Raw genomic sequence first — 14,463 nt, forward strand, 5'->3', positions numbered from 1 at the left:
GCTCTCTGAGCAGAGCTGTTAACATATAACCTTCCAGATGTTAAGTCCCGCTTGCTGTCCGAACACACTCCGTCCGGCCCCTCCGCTTTTGCAAGCCAGACTCGGGGGCTCTGCTTGGCCGGCGGGCTGCCCCTCCGCCCCGGCTCCCTCCCACCAGTCCATGTAGCGCGCACTGCCTCTCGGGCCTTCCTACCCTCTTCCGTGGGCCTCTCGTCTGCACCTGGCTCCGGAGAATCCATTCTGCTAGTCTTCTGGCGGTTTTCTGGGTTATTTAGGCAGGTGTGGGTGGAATCTAAGTGATCAGCAGGACGCGGTGAGCCCAGCGTCCTCCTACGCCACCATCTTCCTCAAGTCTTTAGAACTAACTTCCATTTATAGGAAATATGGGAAATAGAATAACAAAGTAATACCTTAAGGTCAAATAGCAGTCAGACAAATCTAGCAGGTGGAACATTTTTGGTAACAACCACCCAGTCCAACCAGTCAATAGAGAGAGAAAAAAAGGTGAGGGGGGAGGCATACTCTAGATACGGAGATACAATAACCAAACAGAACACACAAACCTTGTTTAGATCCTAATTAGAACAAATCAACTATAAAAAGGTATTTTTAAGCAGTTGGTGAAATTTGAATATGGAGTGTATATTAGATGATACTGAGGAATTATTATTTTTAAAAGTAAAATAAAGTAAAAGATACAGCTGTGTCTCCACTGAAGCTGTAATTTTGATAGCAGAGACCATACACAAAGTAGGTATTCAGTATGTGTTATTGATTCTGATGTTGAACCTATCTTGCTTGGTATTTCAAATTTACGCAAAAGGTCAAAAAGTACTGGGGAATCATTTGTACCTTTGCAGAATTACAGAATTTTTGAGTTATAAATGATAAGAGGAATTATCTAGTCAAAATAAACTTATGAAGAAAAGGACACAAAGCCAGATTGTGGTAGAGCTGGTCTCGCATGCAGGGTCCTATGCCAAGAGGCTCATGTTATGCATCTCTTCAGTGCAGCCTACAGGAGGCTCCGACTGCTTCCAAACCTTTTGTAGCTCACAGCTCCACTCCTCCTCCTCCCCCCACTTGACTTCATATTCTTTCTTGCTCTTCCTCCCAACTCCATCTCTAGACATTTTGATTTATATTCACTTGACAAGTTTCGCATTCCTTGGGAAAACTGCCGCAGGTAATGCTAAACAGAGGAGGAACAATAAAGAGTGGAGGAAAAACATTTTAAAATAAAAGCAAAATTAACAGTAACAACAACAGCTGCTGTTCCAAGCTTTTTCCACATTTAAGTTCCTACTTCATCCTCCTGGCTTTCAGGGATACTTTTTTCCCCTAAGTTCTGTCAATGGACACATAATAGCTTTCTATCAATTATACAAGTCTCAAAGAAAAAAGGTTTCGTTGGTATATGAAAAATCAATGCTGCTAAAAATAAACAAAAATTCAAAATTTTTTTAAAAATAAAAAATCAATGCTGCTGAAATGCCTTTTCTCTTTCCCTTTCTTTTTTCCATCCTTCATCTTTTCTTTTCAAAAAATCACAGCTAATGTGATGGCCAGAAATCAAAATATTATTAGTTACTATAAGCCTTTTAGTAATACGTTGCTTTTTAAATTATATACATATATTACTTTAAAAAATATTGTTTTAGAAAACTCAATTATAATTATGCTTTACTGTGTTTAGCAATGTATGGAAAAACTGAGAACGCAGCCAGTACCCTCTGGATTTATAAGATAAGCCAAGAAACCCTAGCATAGGCAGATCACTTACTTTAGGAATAAGGTATGTCAGTATTATCAAATACACCAAAGAAGGATAATTATACAAATAAAGACAGATAGATATGTGGGATTTAGTAAGTTTAAGCCAAGCAGAGGAACATATATTTCTGGGACCTATTACATAGAAATAACAGTTACCTTCTGCAAAATTCCTCTATTATGTTATATACTTCTATTATACACACATATCACTAACCTTCATGACAAACCTTTGGAGGAGTATTACCGCCCGTATTTTACAAAGATGAAGAGGTAAGACCAGAATTTAAATACGAGGCTACCTGATTCCAAGTTCATATTCTTTCAACTATAGAGTAAAAAAACAGACATTCAATTTAAATTTAGGAGGGGAAAGAAGCTTGACTTTTTACTCCTACTCCATCTCATAGCAGCTCACTGTTACCAAGTTCCATGATCAAGGCTGACATTTAACTGGTATGCTCCGCCGTGGCATAAGGGCTGAAAGCTGTTAAGATTAGCTGGGGATCTGTTCTGTTTGACTCATGGTGTCCGTGCCATGTGGATCACTAAATATGTTGAATATCCTACCCGTCCATGACACAACCTGAGTATTCCAACAAATACTTACTCAGACATTTGAAATCATCCCAAACCACCTATGACATATGTTCCATACCTACAGGTATCTCAGGTCTACATCCATGCAAAATTTGGCTGGTCTTCTCTCTAGGTAAGAACATGCTAGGATTCCCAACTTTTAGAGTAGAAGCCTAACATTTGCCATTTACATTGACCAAAGCATGGGGCACATCTTTAAGTCAGTAATACAAAATTACTATACTTAGGATTTCACCAGTGAGTCCAACCTCAAAATGGCATCCTGTCTTTCTTGTTAAAAATCAGGCTCATAGCATTCAATATTTGGGAAATTAGTCTGACAGGATATTACCCACACCTTCCCCAGTTCTTACTATGAAATGTGATCACCAGAAAAGAATATATCTAGATGTTAGCTTATGCCTTTAGATAGAAGTATATACCTAAACTGAGTTACATTCTTGGATTTTATCAAGATTCAATGTAAGAAATGACCATATGGAGAAAAAGAAAGCAATAGTCTAAATGTTTCAAGGACAAATCTAAATGTCAACATAATAAGAGCAGCATGATTTCTGAGAGCTTCACACTTTGGATTTATTTATAAGTTAGTTATGCCAAAATCAGTTTGTCCAACCAACACACATAAAATGTTATACAAGCTCCCTCAACTGGTTAAGATGTAGCACTACCAAAAAACATGTTCCATTAAGTTGACTGTATCATCTTCTTGAGAAATTTCTGTAACTCCAGCCTGAGATCGAAGAATGGACATGATGTCACGAGATAATTTGTCAAAGCCATTCTGTAAACATGTATTTGCTACTTCTTGCCAGTTTTCTAATGAGCAAAATGGATCATTTATCATAAGATGTTCGACTATACCTAAGGAAAAAAATTATAATATTATAGTATGTCACCTATTCTTATTTGAAAATCCATATTTAGCAATTCTTCAAAAATAGAAAGGGGTATCATTTCAACTCACTTACTATTAAACCTGATTCCTATAAGTTTAATGTGGAGCGCTTCATCCAACTCATGGTAAGTAATCAAGTGTTAGTTTCTTCTGCTTTTTCATGAACCTTTTCATGCCTCACTTCAACCCTCTACCATGTCTCACATTCCCACACCTTTACTCATCTCCTTCTTGGTAAGGCTAGCAGATATTGAAAGTTACAAGGAAGGGAGCTTAGAAAATGAAGAATGAGGGCTCAGCCTTATTCAGAGTCTACAAGGTACCATTAGACACTATCATGTAATTGAGGGCTTACAGGTCTAGTTTTCATGATCCTTCAAATTCTTTTATAAATTCCCTAGTAGTGCTGACCCAAGTGCTTCAAAACCTCTTCGGTAAGCCCTCCATCTTATCTCTGATAGAGAGAGACCTCTTAATGATGGGGCTTCTGTAACAAATATTTTTTCTAAGGATATAAGAGAATGAGTTTATTAAATAAAACTAAGGAGATTATTTGCTTTTGAAAATCAATTACAGTGACCCCCTTGGAATATATTTATTTAGGGAACTCATTTCTTATCTATTACCTGCATTACTTATGATACTTAATGAAAGATCTTCTTAAAACATTGTCATCACTATTATTTTATTTCTACCATAACTCTGTCAAATAAAATAATTTAGTTGATATCTATAATTTCAAAATTATCTTCCCAAATATGTTTTAATGTAATCTGCTATTCATTCTTAAACCCCATGTAGTAATTTAAAATCAAATTGTCTGCTCAAGTTCCTATATTAGAGAAAGGAAAGAAAAAAATGAGATTTCATTAGTAATTCTTGACCCTACTACAGAGTTATGTTCAGAGTAAATATCATATGTAAATGACATGTACATATATATTTAGTTTAAGATTAAAATATAGAAAGATTATTTCCAAGGGCACCTGGGTGGCTCAGTAGGTTAAGTGTCCAGTGCTTAATTTTGGCTTAGGTCATGATCTCATGGTTTGTGAGTTCAAGCCCCTTGTTGGGCTCTGCACTAAGAGCACAGAGCCTGCTTGGGATTCTCTCTCTCCTCCCCTGCTTACAGTCTCTCTCTCTCAAAATAAATACTTTTTTAAAAAAGATTATGTCTAAATAACACTTAAAATATATAAAAAGTTATTAAATATAAATATTTATTAATATACGTAAAGTTTTTAGAGTAGCGTTAGCTAATATAATTATTAAAATGTTCCCCTAAATCTTCACAAAGATTCTCTCTTCTTTGTAATTCCCTCAAGAAATAAATACTATTGGGGCACCTGGGTGGCTCAGTTGGTTGGACGTCCTACTTTGGCTCAGGTCATGATCTTGCAGTTCATGAGTTCCAGCCCCACATCAGGCTCTATGCTGACAGCACAGAGCCTGGAGCCTGTTTCAGATTCTGTGTCTCCCTCTCTCTCTACCCCTTCCCCACTCACACTCTGTCTCTCTCTCTCTCAAAAATAAATAAACATTAGAAAATTTAAAAAAATACTATTGTTAACAGACTATTATTGACATGGTAGTCTTTACATTTATAAACTCCTAAAGTCAATTCCTGCCAAGAAGGAATTCTTAGGAAGAATGAGTTAACTCAAACATAATAATCTTGAACCTTTCCCTAAATAACCCAATACTTTTTCTTCTACAACAACATTTTATTATACTTACCTTTCCCACCTTTACTTATCTCTTGAAGTAGCTTAATGCCAACTTTTTTCATATCTACAGAGAACAGATGAAGTATAGCAAGACCAAAAGATAAAGATGGTGGTTTCCCGTTCCATTCTCTAGTGAGACACTGAATTAATTCAGTGTGAGGACATAACTTGATTAGGTCCATCAGGTCATCTGAAAGCAAAATTCAAAAACTATGTCTCAACATCCTAATATGATACATCACCTACAAACTGGGATTAGCTAATATCTATACCTGCCAATCAACATTTCTTTTTCCAATCCTTCCAAAGCCCTCAGTGAACTCAACACTACTATCTCCAATCAAGAAGAAAAAAAAATCATGCTCAGCATAGCAAAAAACGAAAGAAAACTACTTATAGCAAGAACTACCAGGAAAACAAATTATCAAAGAACTGTGGTAGAATAGAAATAATTAGATTGGCAATCAGGAAACCTGATCTAACCACAATTCCATCAGTCCCTTATTCTTTTGGATCCCAATTTATGCATCTTAAAAGTGCTAGCATTAGGGCTCCTGGGTGGCTCAGTTGGTTAAGTATCAGACTTTAGCTCAGGTCATGATCTCACGGTTTTTGAGCTCGAGCCCCACATCAGGCTCTCTGCTGTTAGCTCAGAACCCACTTCAGATCCTGTCCCCCTCTTTCTCTGCCCCTTCCCTGCTCTCTCTCTCAAAAATAAATCAACATTAAAAAAAGAAAGTGTTAGCATATCCAATTTCTAAGGTTCCATCTAACAATATTATGTTTGTCTATATCTTGCTGTTCACATTTGGGCCAACTTCTAGTGAGTATAATTTCTTTCTTCCTGTGCCTTGCACAGAAAAAGGGGCTCAGTAATTTTTTTCCTAAAAATATTATTTTAGAAACTCAAAAATGAAGACTTTAAGAAGCCATTAGCCCGTTCAAGTAGCTAGTAGCTGAGCCATATGAAGTTGCCTACGTTTGACCATGCTTTACTACAAAAAAGGATATTTCATATGGTTTAATATATTAGATAACTACTGAGTTGATACTACAATTATGATTTACATTTAGAAAAAATTTTTTTAATGTTTATTTATTCTTGAGGGAGAGATAGAGTGTGAGTGGGGGAGGGGCAGAGAGCGAGGGGGGAGACACAGAATCTGAAGCAGGCTCCAGGCTCCGAGGTGTCAGCACAGGGACCCATGCGGGGCTCGAACTCACAAACCATGAGATCATGACCTAAGGTGAAGTCGGACGCTTAACCGACTGAGCCACTCAGGCACCCCCATGATTTACATTCTTAAATTTATAAACTTTGTGTTAACTGAAGTTTTTCAAGTAAAAAATTTACTTTCTCAGGGTGCTTTGGATTCTGTGTCTCCTTCTCACTCTGCCCCTCCTCCCCAGCCCACACTCTGTCTGTCCCTCTCTCTCTCAAAAATTAACATTAAGCATTAAAAAAAAATTTTTATTTTTAATATTATTCTTTGGTCACAACAGAGGTAGTATTCAGAATAATTCCTGAAAGCCTTTTAAGAACTACCATAAACATAATTTGCAATTTTTTGACTGATAATATAAGATAATCTAGTGTTTATTAAACACATATTTACTGTATTAGGAACTTACATATATCAAATCACTGCATTTAATATTCAGTATAAGTGAGATATTATTCTCACATTAAAAGTGAGGAAACAGGCTTAGAGAAGTTAATTTTCCCAGAATTATACACATGATATAAAGGAGAACGAAGTTCATCTAATCCACCCAAGTCCATGACCTTCCAATCTTTAGCGATGCTCCTCCAAAACAATAAGTATATGTGTGATGCACTGTATGTATGTACATATACACACACATGCACATACACACATAAATAAAAGAGAGATAAATGATAAAAGAATAAGCAAGGAATAGCAGAATATAATTCTGTATCAATAAAGTCAAACAATTTTTTTTTAATTTCCCTAGAGAAGAGGTAGAAGAAGTTTATGATTTGGGTCACTCAAACTGGCCTTCACTAAGTTGAAGCTATTTATATAGCATCCCCCAGCCACCAGCATTTCGTAACTCACACATTTTGCTGTTTCATTCAATCAGGCATTCAAATTCCCCTCTCCTTGAATTGATTAATTAACCACTATTTACTTAAGTATGTACAAGATATGGCCTCTGACTAGTTCAAAGGAACACAAATTCAAATCCTATGACCTTTCTCCTCTGCTTACCATGGTTTGGAATCCATTTCGTCATTTCTTAGTTTGACAGGTTATTAATCAATTTTTATCTCATGGATGTTCTTGGGGTTTTTCTCCAAATTTTTATTTACATTTTACTTAGCTAACATACAGTGAAATATTGGTTTCAGGAATAGAATTCAGTGATTCATCATTTGCATACAACACCCAGTGTTCATTCTAACAAGTGCTCTCCCTAGTACCCATCACCCATCTAGCTTATTCCCCCCCCCATCACCCTTCAGTTTGTTCTCTATCTTTAAGTCTCTCATGGTTTCTCTCCCTCCCATATGTTCATCTGTTTTGTTTCTTAAATTCCACATATGAGTGAAATCATACGGTATTTGTCTTTCTCTGACTGACTTATTTCTTTAGCATAATACATTTTAGCTCTATCCATGTCATTGCAAATGACAAGATTTCATTCTTTTGGATGACTAATATTCCATTGTGTATATATATCACATCTTTATCCATTCATCATCAGTCTGGACATTTGGGCTCTCTCCATAGCTTGGCTATTGTTGACAATGCTACAATAAACACCAGGGTGCATATATCCCTTCAAATTTGTATTTTTTTTTATCCTTTGGGTAAATACCTAGCAGTGCAATTGCTAGATCATAGGGTAGTTCTATTTTTAACTTTTTTTTTTAAGTTTATTAATTTATTTTGAGAGAGAGAGAGTATGTGTGTGTGAGCAGGGGATGGGCAGGGAGAGAGGGAGAGAGAGAATACCATGCAAATTTTGTGCTGTCAGTGCAGAGCCCAATGCAGGGCTTGAACTCACGAACTGTGAGATCATGACCTGAGCTGAAACCAAGAGTTGACGCTTAACAGACTGAGCCAGATGTCCCTATTTTTAACTTCTTGAGAAATCTCCATACTGTTCTCCAAAGTGGCTGCAGCCATTTGCATTCCCACCAACATTGCAAGAGGGTTCCCCTTTCATGGATATTCTGTTTTAATATGATTATAAAGGCCGATATGCCAAGTGTGATAGATGTTTAACTCACGAACATCTAGAGCAATGGTTCTCAAAATATGGTCTAGGGTTTATAAAGTCAAAACTATGTTCCTAAAAATACTAAGCTGTTATTTGCCTTTTTCATTCCCATTCTCTCACAAATATACAGTGGTGTTTTCCAAAGACTATATGACATGTAGTCTTACAACAGACTGAATACAGGAGCAGATATAGGAAGCCAGCTATCTTATAGTAATCCAGATATTGTAGCGATTTGCAAAAATGTAGAAAATGCAACTCTTTTCATGAAATTCCTTGGTTTTGGAAAGTTTTTTTGTTTTTTAAAGTATATTTATTTATTTTGGAGAGACAGCACGTGCATGTGTGGGAGGGACAGAGAGAGAGGGAGAGAGAGAGGATCCCAAGCAGGCTCCCCACTGTCAGCACAGAGCTGGATGTGGGGCTCAAGCTCATGAAACCTTGACATGATGACTTGAACTGCAATCAAGAGTCAGACGCTTAACCGACTGCACCACCCAGGCGCCCCAAGGAAAAGTTATTTCTTATAAAAAATATTTTATTATGATAACAAGTGATGGGTTTATTGTTGTTTTCTTTAAATGAATAAATATTTTAAATTTTTCTGTTTTAATTTCTAATAGGATAAATATCAACAGATATAACCTATATAAATATAAGCTCTTTGGGATGTTCAGTGCTTTTTTAAAAGTGTAAAAGAGGGGTGCATGGGTGGCTCCATTGCTTAAACATCCAACTTCAGTTCAGGTCATGATCTCACAGTTTGTGAGTTCAAACCCCTCACCAGGCTTTCTGCTCTCAGTGCCAGAGCCCACTTCGAATCCTCTTGTCTCCCTTTTGCTGTCCTTCCCCTCCTCACTCACTCACTCTCTCTCTCTTTCAAAAATAAATAAACATAATAAATAAATAAGTAAATAAAAGAAACCTGAGACCAAAAAGTTTGAGAGCTTCACATTTAGAATAACCCAATTTCCACTTAAGTATATTCACTTGTTTAATGATAATGGGGAAGGTGAACAAACAAATCATTTCAGGTTTCATTCTAAATATTACTGGGGGGTGGAATAATTTTTATTTCTAAAACAGATGCTCCTTTAGTCAGATTTATGCTTTTGGAACAAAACTTTCTTATAATTTTTGTTTTTGTTTTGTTGTGGTTTTGGTTTTTGTTTTTTAATTGGTAAATGTATAACTGATAGTCTAAATCTGAGAACATTCTTTTCTGAAAGTATAAAATTAAGTCTTTCCCTCAAGGCCCCATGATACCATGGAAAGCTGTAGTTGTTTCCCATTAAAAAGTAAAATAAGCAAAGCAATTTTTCAGGGTTTCTACTTTTTCTCAAGTTATTATTTTCATCTTATGATGTGCTAAATAAATTCTGAGGATAAATATCAAGGTTCTAATTATAGAGAGTGTCATTACTTCTTAAATTATTATAATAACATATAATTATTTTAGATTATAATGCAGGAGCAGAACAATACAATAATGAGTCAATCACATTTCTATGCATTTATGCAAGGCAAATTTTGCAAGCAAAACAGAAACTTCATTCACATTTCAGTCAATATAAATTCTAGAGTAATCATTTCTTACCTGTGGAAAAATAATACTTAAAACAGAAACTGAACCTGTATACTTAGATAATAAAAATAAAATATCTAATTCATTCAATAAATATTGAGTAGTACCTACTATGCCAGATTCTATCCTGTTGCTGTGTGTACGTAGGCAAATTACTTACCTCTTTGAGCCTTAGTTAGCCTCTCTGTGGAAAGTTTTTTTTTAAATCTATAAAATAGGGATAATAACAAAACCTACTTTATAGTTAATGTAAGTATTAAGATAATGCAAGTAAAAAGCCAAACTATAGTATCAAGTGTGCTGTTAATATAACAAATGAAAAAATTCATAACTTTAAAAAATAGATGCTAAGTAAAATTAAATTTATTGTTTGAAAATAATCAGATTCAACTGCCATAAATGATCCTCTTTCCCGGAAAAATATGAGCTAGAAGTGCTGTAGTTTGTCTTATTTGCAACTTCTTAGAATTGGGGTACAGAGCCTGCAAATAAGAATTCAGACATAGACCTGGGATATGCGAGAGGTCAGGCTGCCGGTACACGTAGGTTAGTGCTGAACTAGATTCATAAGAGATCAGCTCATTCAACTATAGTTACCCTAAGGTTGACAATGCTCTCAGATCACTGCCTACTTGTAACCTAAGTGTTTCAAAATTTTGAAATGAACATTATTTTACTAGTTCTTCATTTTTAATGCTCATATCATAGTTTACATACACTCATATGTAACAAATAAGTGCAGCTATTTAAAAAAATTCTCTAAATAGCATGGTCTAAAATATCTGCAAAATAAACTGTGTACTTCAGAGGGAGAGAAGCAGAGACACCCAGACATCTACCTTCTTGAAGGCTGCCAGGTCGTCCCCTCAGGACAGCCTGAGGCTGTCCCTCATGCCTCTGCCAGACATGGGAGAAAAACAAGATCTCAGCAACAACTGACCTTAAGGCAAAGACCACTCTGACTGGGCTGGCCACAGCTACCCAGGACCCTCCGTTAGCACCAAGGACTTGGTGAACTTCACTCCCTCAGCTCAGTGTTCCCTCTGTGGATCTCAGCATCTCCACTCGTACGACAGGCCTAGCAATGACTACCTGATGGGACTACTGTGAGGACTGGCTAGAAGGGTGTGAGAACATCTGGCACATAGTAGGTTCTCAATAAAAGCTAGTTTTTTTTTAAAAACAGACAGACAAAAATTGTATGTTTCAGGATTCCACAGTTTACTAAACGTTTATGTAGTGAAGAAATACTAATGTATTTGAATGTCTAGCATGAAAGTCAATCAGTTCTAGCTTAACTGTTTTCACCAAAAATTATAAAAATCTAATTAGTATATGTAAAATAGACTTTAAAATGTAAATCCAAAATATTGCCTACTATCATGTGTGATCTTACCAGTAAAGTCTAGAATTCGAATACATACCAATAAGTAGGCTTTTTCACTTACTGGAAGTAAAGTCCTTGAACTGTTGTATGTATTCCATGGCCCCATGAATCTGACCCTGTTTACATAGGCAAAGAAGAGCTTTCTTGTGCAGGCCACATTCAGTGTAGATCATCTGAGCTAAAGCCAGGCACTTGGCCTTGTTATAAGTATCCTGCTCCCCATAATCATAAATGACATCCCCAGCCTCCTCAGAAAATGTGAGCCTAGAGCAAGCAGATCAATAGGTATACTTTAGAGAGTTCATGGTGAGTGGATGAGAATAAAATATTTTAAAATTCAGCACAGTAGAATTGGATTTTCCATGGTCTGTAAGAATTACAAGTTAATAGACAATTGATGTAGGAGAAATTAAACATATCCAAGATTTAACAAAAACAAAAATAATCACATATTCTTTTGTGGTGGGGGAGGGGGAGGAGACATTTTGGTGAAACTGACCTCAAGTTTTTTCAAAAATCTACAAACATGGTTAAAACTCTCCTAAAAAAGACGGGTGGAATTTAAAGTAACAAGGTAAATAAAAATTATTTTATAATTGAGGATCTCAATGTTCTCAGCAGTTATACAGATTTTAAACCCTGCAGAATGTAAGAATTCATTAAATGTTGGTTAAAGATAGTGACAACAAATTTTAGCTCAAAATTAGTGACAGATCTTGCAAGTGTTTGCAAGAAACGTGTGACATCAGTGTTATTTTCTAAATTGTTATAGAATTATAAAAAACAATAGGGGTAAAAAAGGATTTAAGATGTCCCAATTTCCCTTGTCATCACATTTTAATGCACATCTTCAAACACAACTGGAGTGAACCATCTGCACATTAACTCCACCTAGAAACGATCAGCATAGGCCAAAACACATTTGGGTATAATTTAAGATATCACTTCCAATCACTGGTTGTACGGACACTGTGCTTTAGTTTTATTTTAAATTAATAGCTACAGAGTAACAGTAATCATGTAATATTGATATCTGTACACATGTAACAAAATACCAGTAACATTTAAATAAAATCCTGAAATCCCTATAAAATGTGTTTACTGAAAATTCAGTAAATAAAGCCTGCCATGTTTATTGGGGTGGCCAAAGAGAAGTGTGTCTGAAATCAAAAGGCAGCTTCTGAGTATAAATCAATTATTTAATAAGCAATTTACCTAACTTTTACATTTTAGTACCAAAACATAGGTTTTGGTAGCTATAGCCACAATGTTTCCGAAGGCTGAACAAGGAATTATTTCAGTCATTTTAGTGACTGTATAACCAGAGCAAGATGATAATACCAGTATTATAGTATTTCTTTCTCTTATTAATACCATTATTTTATTTTTGTAAGAGGTCACCGCTAACATGATGTGGTTCCACCTGAGAAAAGGGCAGAGCTGAGGACTAAGGTTGCTTTATCCTGGTTTGTCATTTTCCAAAAGGATGATGTATGATTTAAAAAATATATATATTGAAAGGGAGGAAGAGGGGGCGCCTGGGTGGCTCAGTCGGTTGGGCGTCAGACTTCAGCTCAGGTCGTGATCTCGCAGTCCGTGAGTTCAAGCCCCGCGTTGGGCTGTGCTGACAGCTTGGAGCCTGGAGCCTGTTTCAGATTTTGTGTCTCCCTCTCTCTGACCCTCCCCCATTCATGCTTTGTCTCTCTCTGTCTCAAAAATAAATAAAGGTTAAAAAAAAATTTTTTTTTTAATAAAAAAAAAATTTTAAAAAAAAGAAAGGGAGGAAGAGGGTCAAGCCCCAAAAGAATGGAACTGGCCCTGAAGAAAAAAGGGGGGAAAAAAAACAGGGATTCTAGCCCTGGGGAAAGGGAGGTAGTCAAGCACCCTGTACCCAACTGGAAAATGAGCCTGGGAACCTCTGTCCCTGTTTTGCCCCTAATCACCTCATTACATCCCTCTTTCTGTTTTCTCAAAGTCTCCTTCTTGGCTCTCCCATCCCTGTTTCCAATTCTAAGAAGACTTCTGAAAGTGGATCTCTAGACTGGCTCTGGAGAATATATATGACTAATAAATAAATAAATAATGTGCTTAACTCCATTAGTAAACTAAGGTATATTTGATTATAAACCAGATTATAGATTTTTTTAATGTTTATTTATTTTAAAGAAAGAGAGAGAGAAGAAGACACAAGTTGGGGAAGGGCAGAGAGAGAGTGGGAGACACAAAATCCAAAGCAGACTCCAGGCTCTGAGCTGTCAGCACAGATCCCAAAGTGGGGCTTGAACCCACAAACCTTGAGATCATGACCTGAGCCAAAGTCAGACATTCAACTGACTGAGCCACCCAGGCACCCCAGATTGTAGATTTTTTTAAGCCAAAATAAAGGTAATATACAATCACTAAATCTATGCATCATATTTATTTACTGTTATTTTGTAGGATTGGGTTTGTCAAGTTAATATTTCAGAGGATATTTTCCTCTTCTGGGAGCAATATCTGCAATTTAGAGAGCCAATGCCAACAAAACATTTCTTAAGTTTAGGCTTTCTGAGTCAAGTGATTAGACTTTCCCCAGGTAAGAATGACTACGAGAGCCAAGATTAGTCTATAATCCAGGCTGTTTTATGGCTGGCTCTGTGCAGGGCTTCAAGGAAAGAACTGTAGAACTTTTTAAGGTAGCCATATGGTAGAGGCCAGGTCACTGGAGTCAGAGACCAGAGGAAAGAGGCTAAGAATAAAGAATGTGAATTACCTTCAGTATTCTGTTACATCATCTCAGGATCCTTAAGAGTGGTGGTATTTTCCAAATTTATGCAGTCAAGGAATTGCAGAAGAATTTAAATTCTTATAATTAAGAGGTAGAATTGGCCAAGAACAATCACTATATGTGGGGAAATTAATCTTGTCTTATGTGTCTCTGCACCAGACAACAGGTGTTAATGAACACCATTTCTAATGGTGTTCTCATGTCTGAACCATTTCCAGTGCTCCCTGACAAGTACTTTCTGTAGAGGGCGTAGAAGGTGGGACCAGGTAGAAAAAGAAAGAGGCAAAGGGTAAAAAGAGGGGTATATGTACGAAGAAGTTTCCTAAAACAGAATTAACTATTACGTGAACAGTAAGTGAAGGCCATAACAAGAGGGGGTGGGAAAAAGATACTTTACACTGGTAAACAATAGTGCCATCAATCTAAGACTGTTTAGGACTCCCCGGTGTCATGCAGGGGAAATGGTGAATTTGAAAT

At 36.4% G+C, this 14,463-nt stretch overlaps 1 protein-coding gene across 1 annotated transcript in view; it reads right to left on the reverse strand.

Annotated features, from left to right (window-relative positions):
* Window positions 1-2,928: 2,928 nt before the first annotated feature.
* Window positions 2,929-14,463, reverse strand: part of CLHC1 (clathrin heavy chain linker domain containing 1) — a 40,505-nt gene continuing 28,970 nt past the window's right edge. The window contains exons 10-12 of the mRNA XM_047069250.1: window positions 11,281-11,483; window positions 5,009-5,188; window positions 2,929-3,237 (exon numbers count right to left, since the gene is read on the reverse strand). Coding sequence (XP_046925206.1) covers window positions 3,041-3,237; window positions 5,009-5,188; window positions 11,281-11,483 — 580 coding nt within the window. The 3' untranslated portion in view covers window positions 2,929-3,040. The remainder of the gene's footprint in view (window positions 3,238-5,008; window positions 5,189-11,280; window positions 11,484-14,463) is intronic.

This window comes from Lynx rufus, unplaced genomic scaffold, assembly GCF_022079265.1.
Source record: "Lynx rufus isolate CCGP_SWC_20201006 ecotype Redwood Valley unplaced genomic scaffold, mLynRuf1.p SCAF_8, whole genome shotgun sequence".
In the NCBI taxonomy this organism is placed as follows: Eukaryota; Metazoa; Chordata; class Mammalia; order Carnivora; family Felidae; genus Lynx; species Lynx rufus.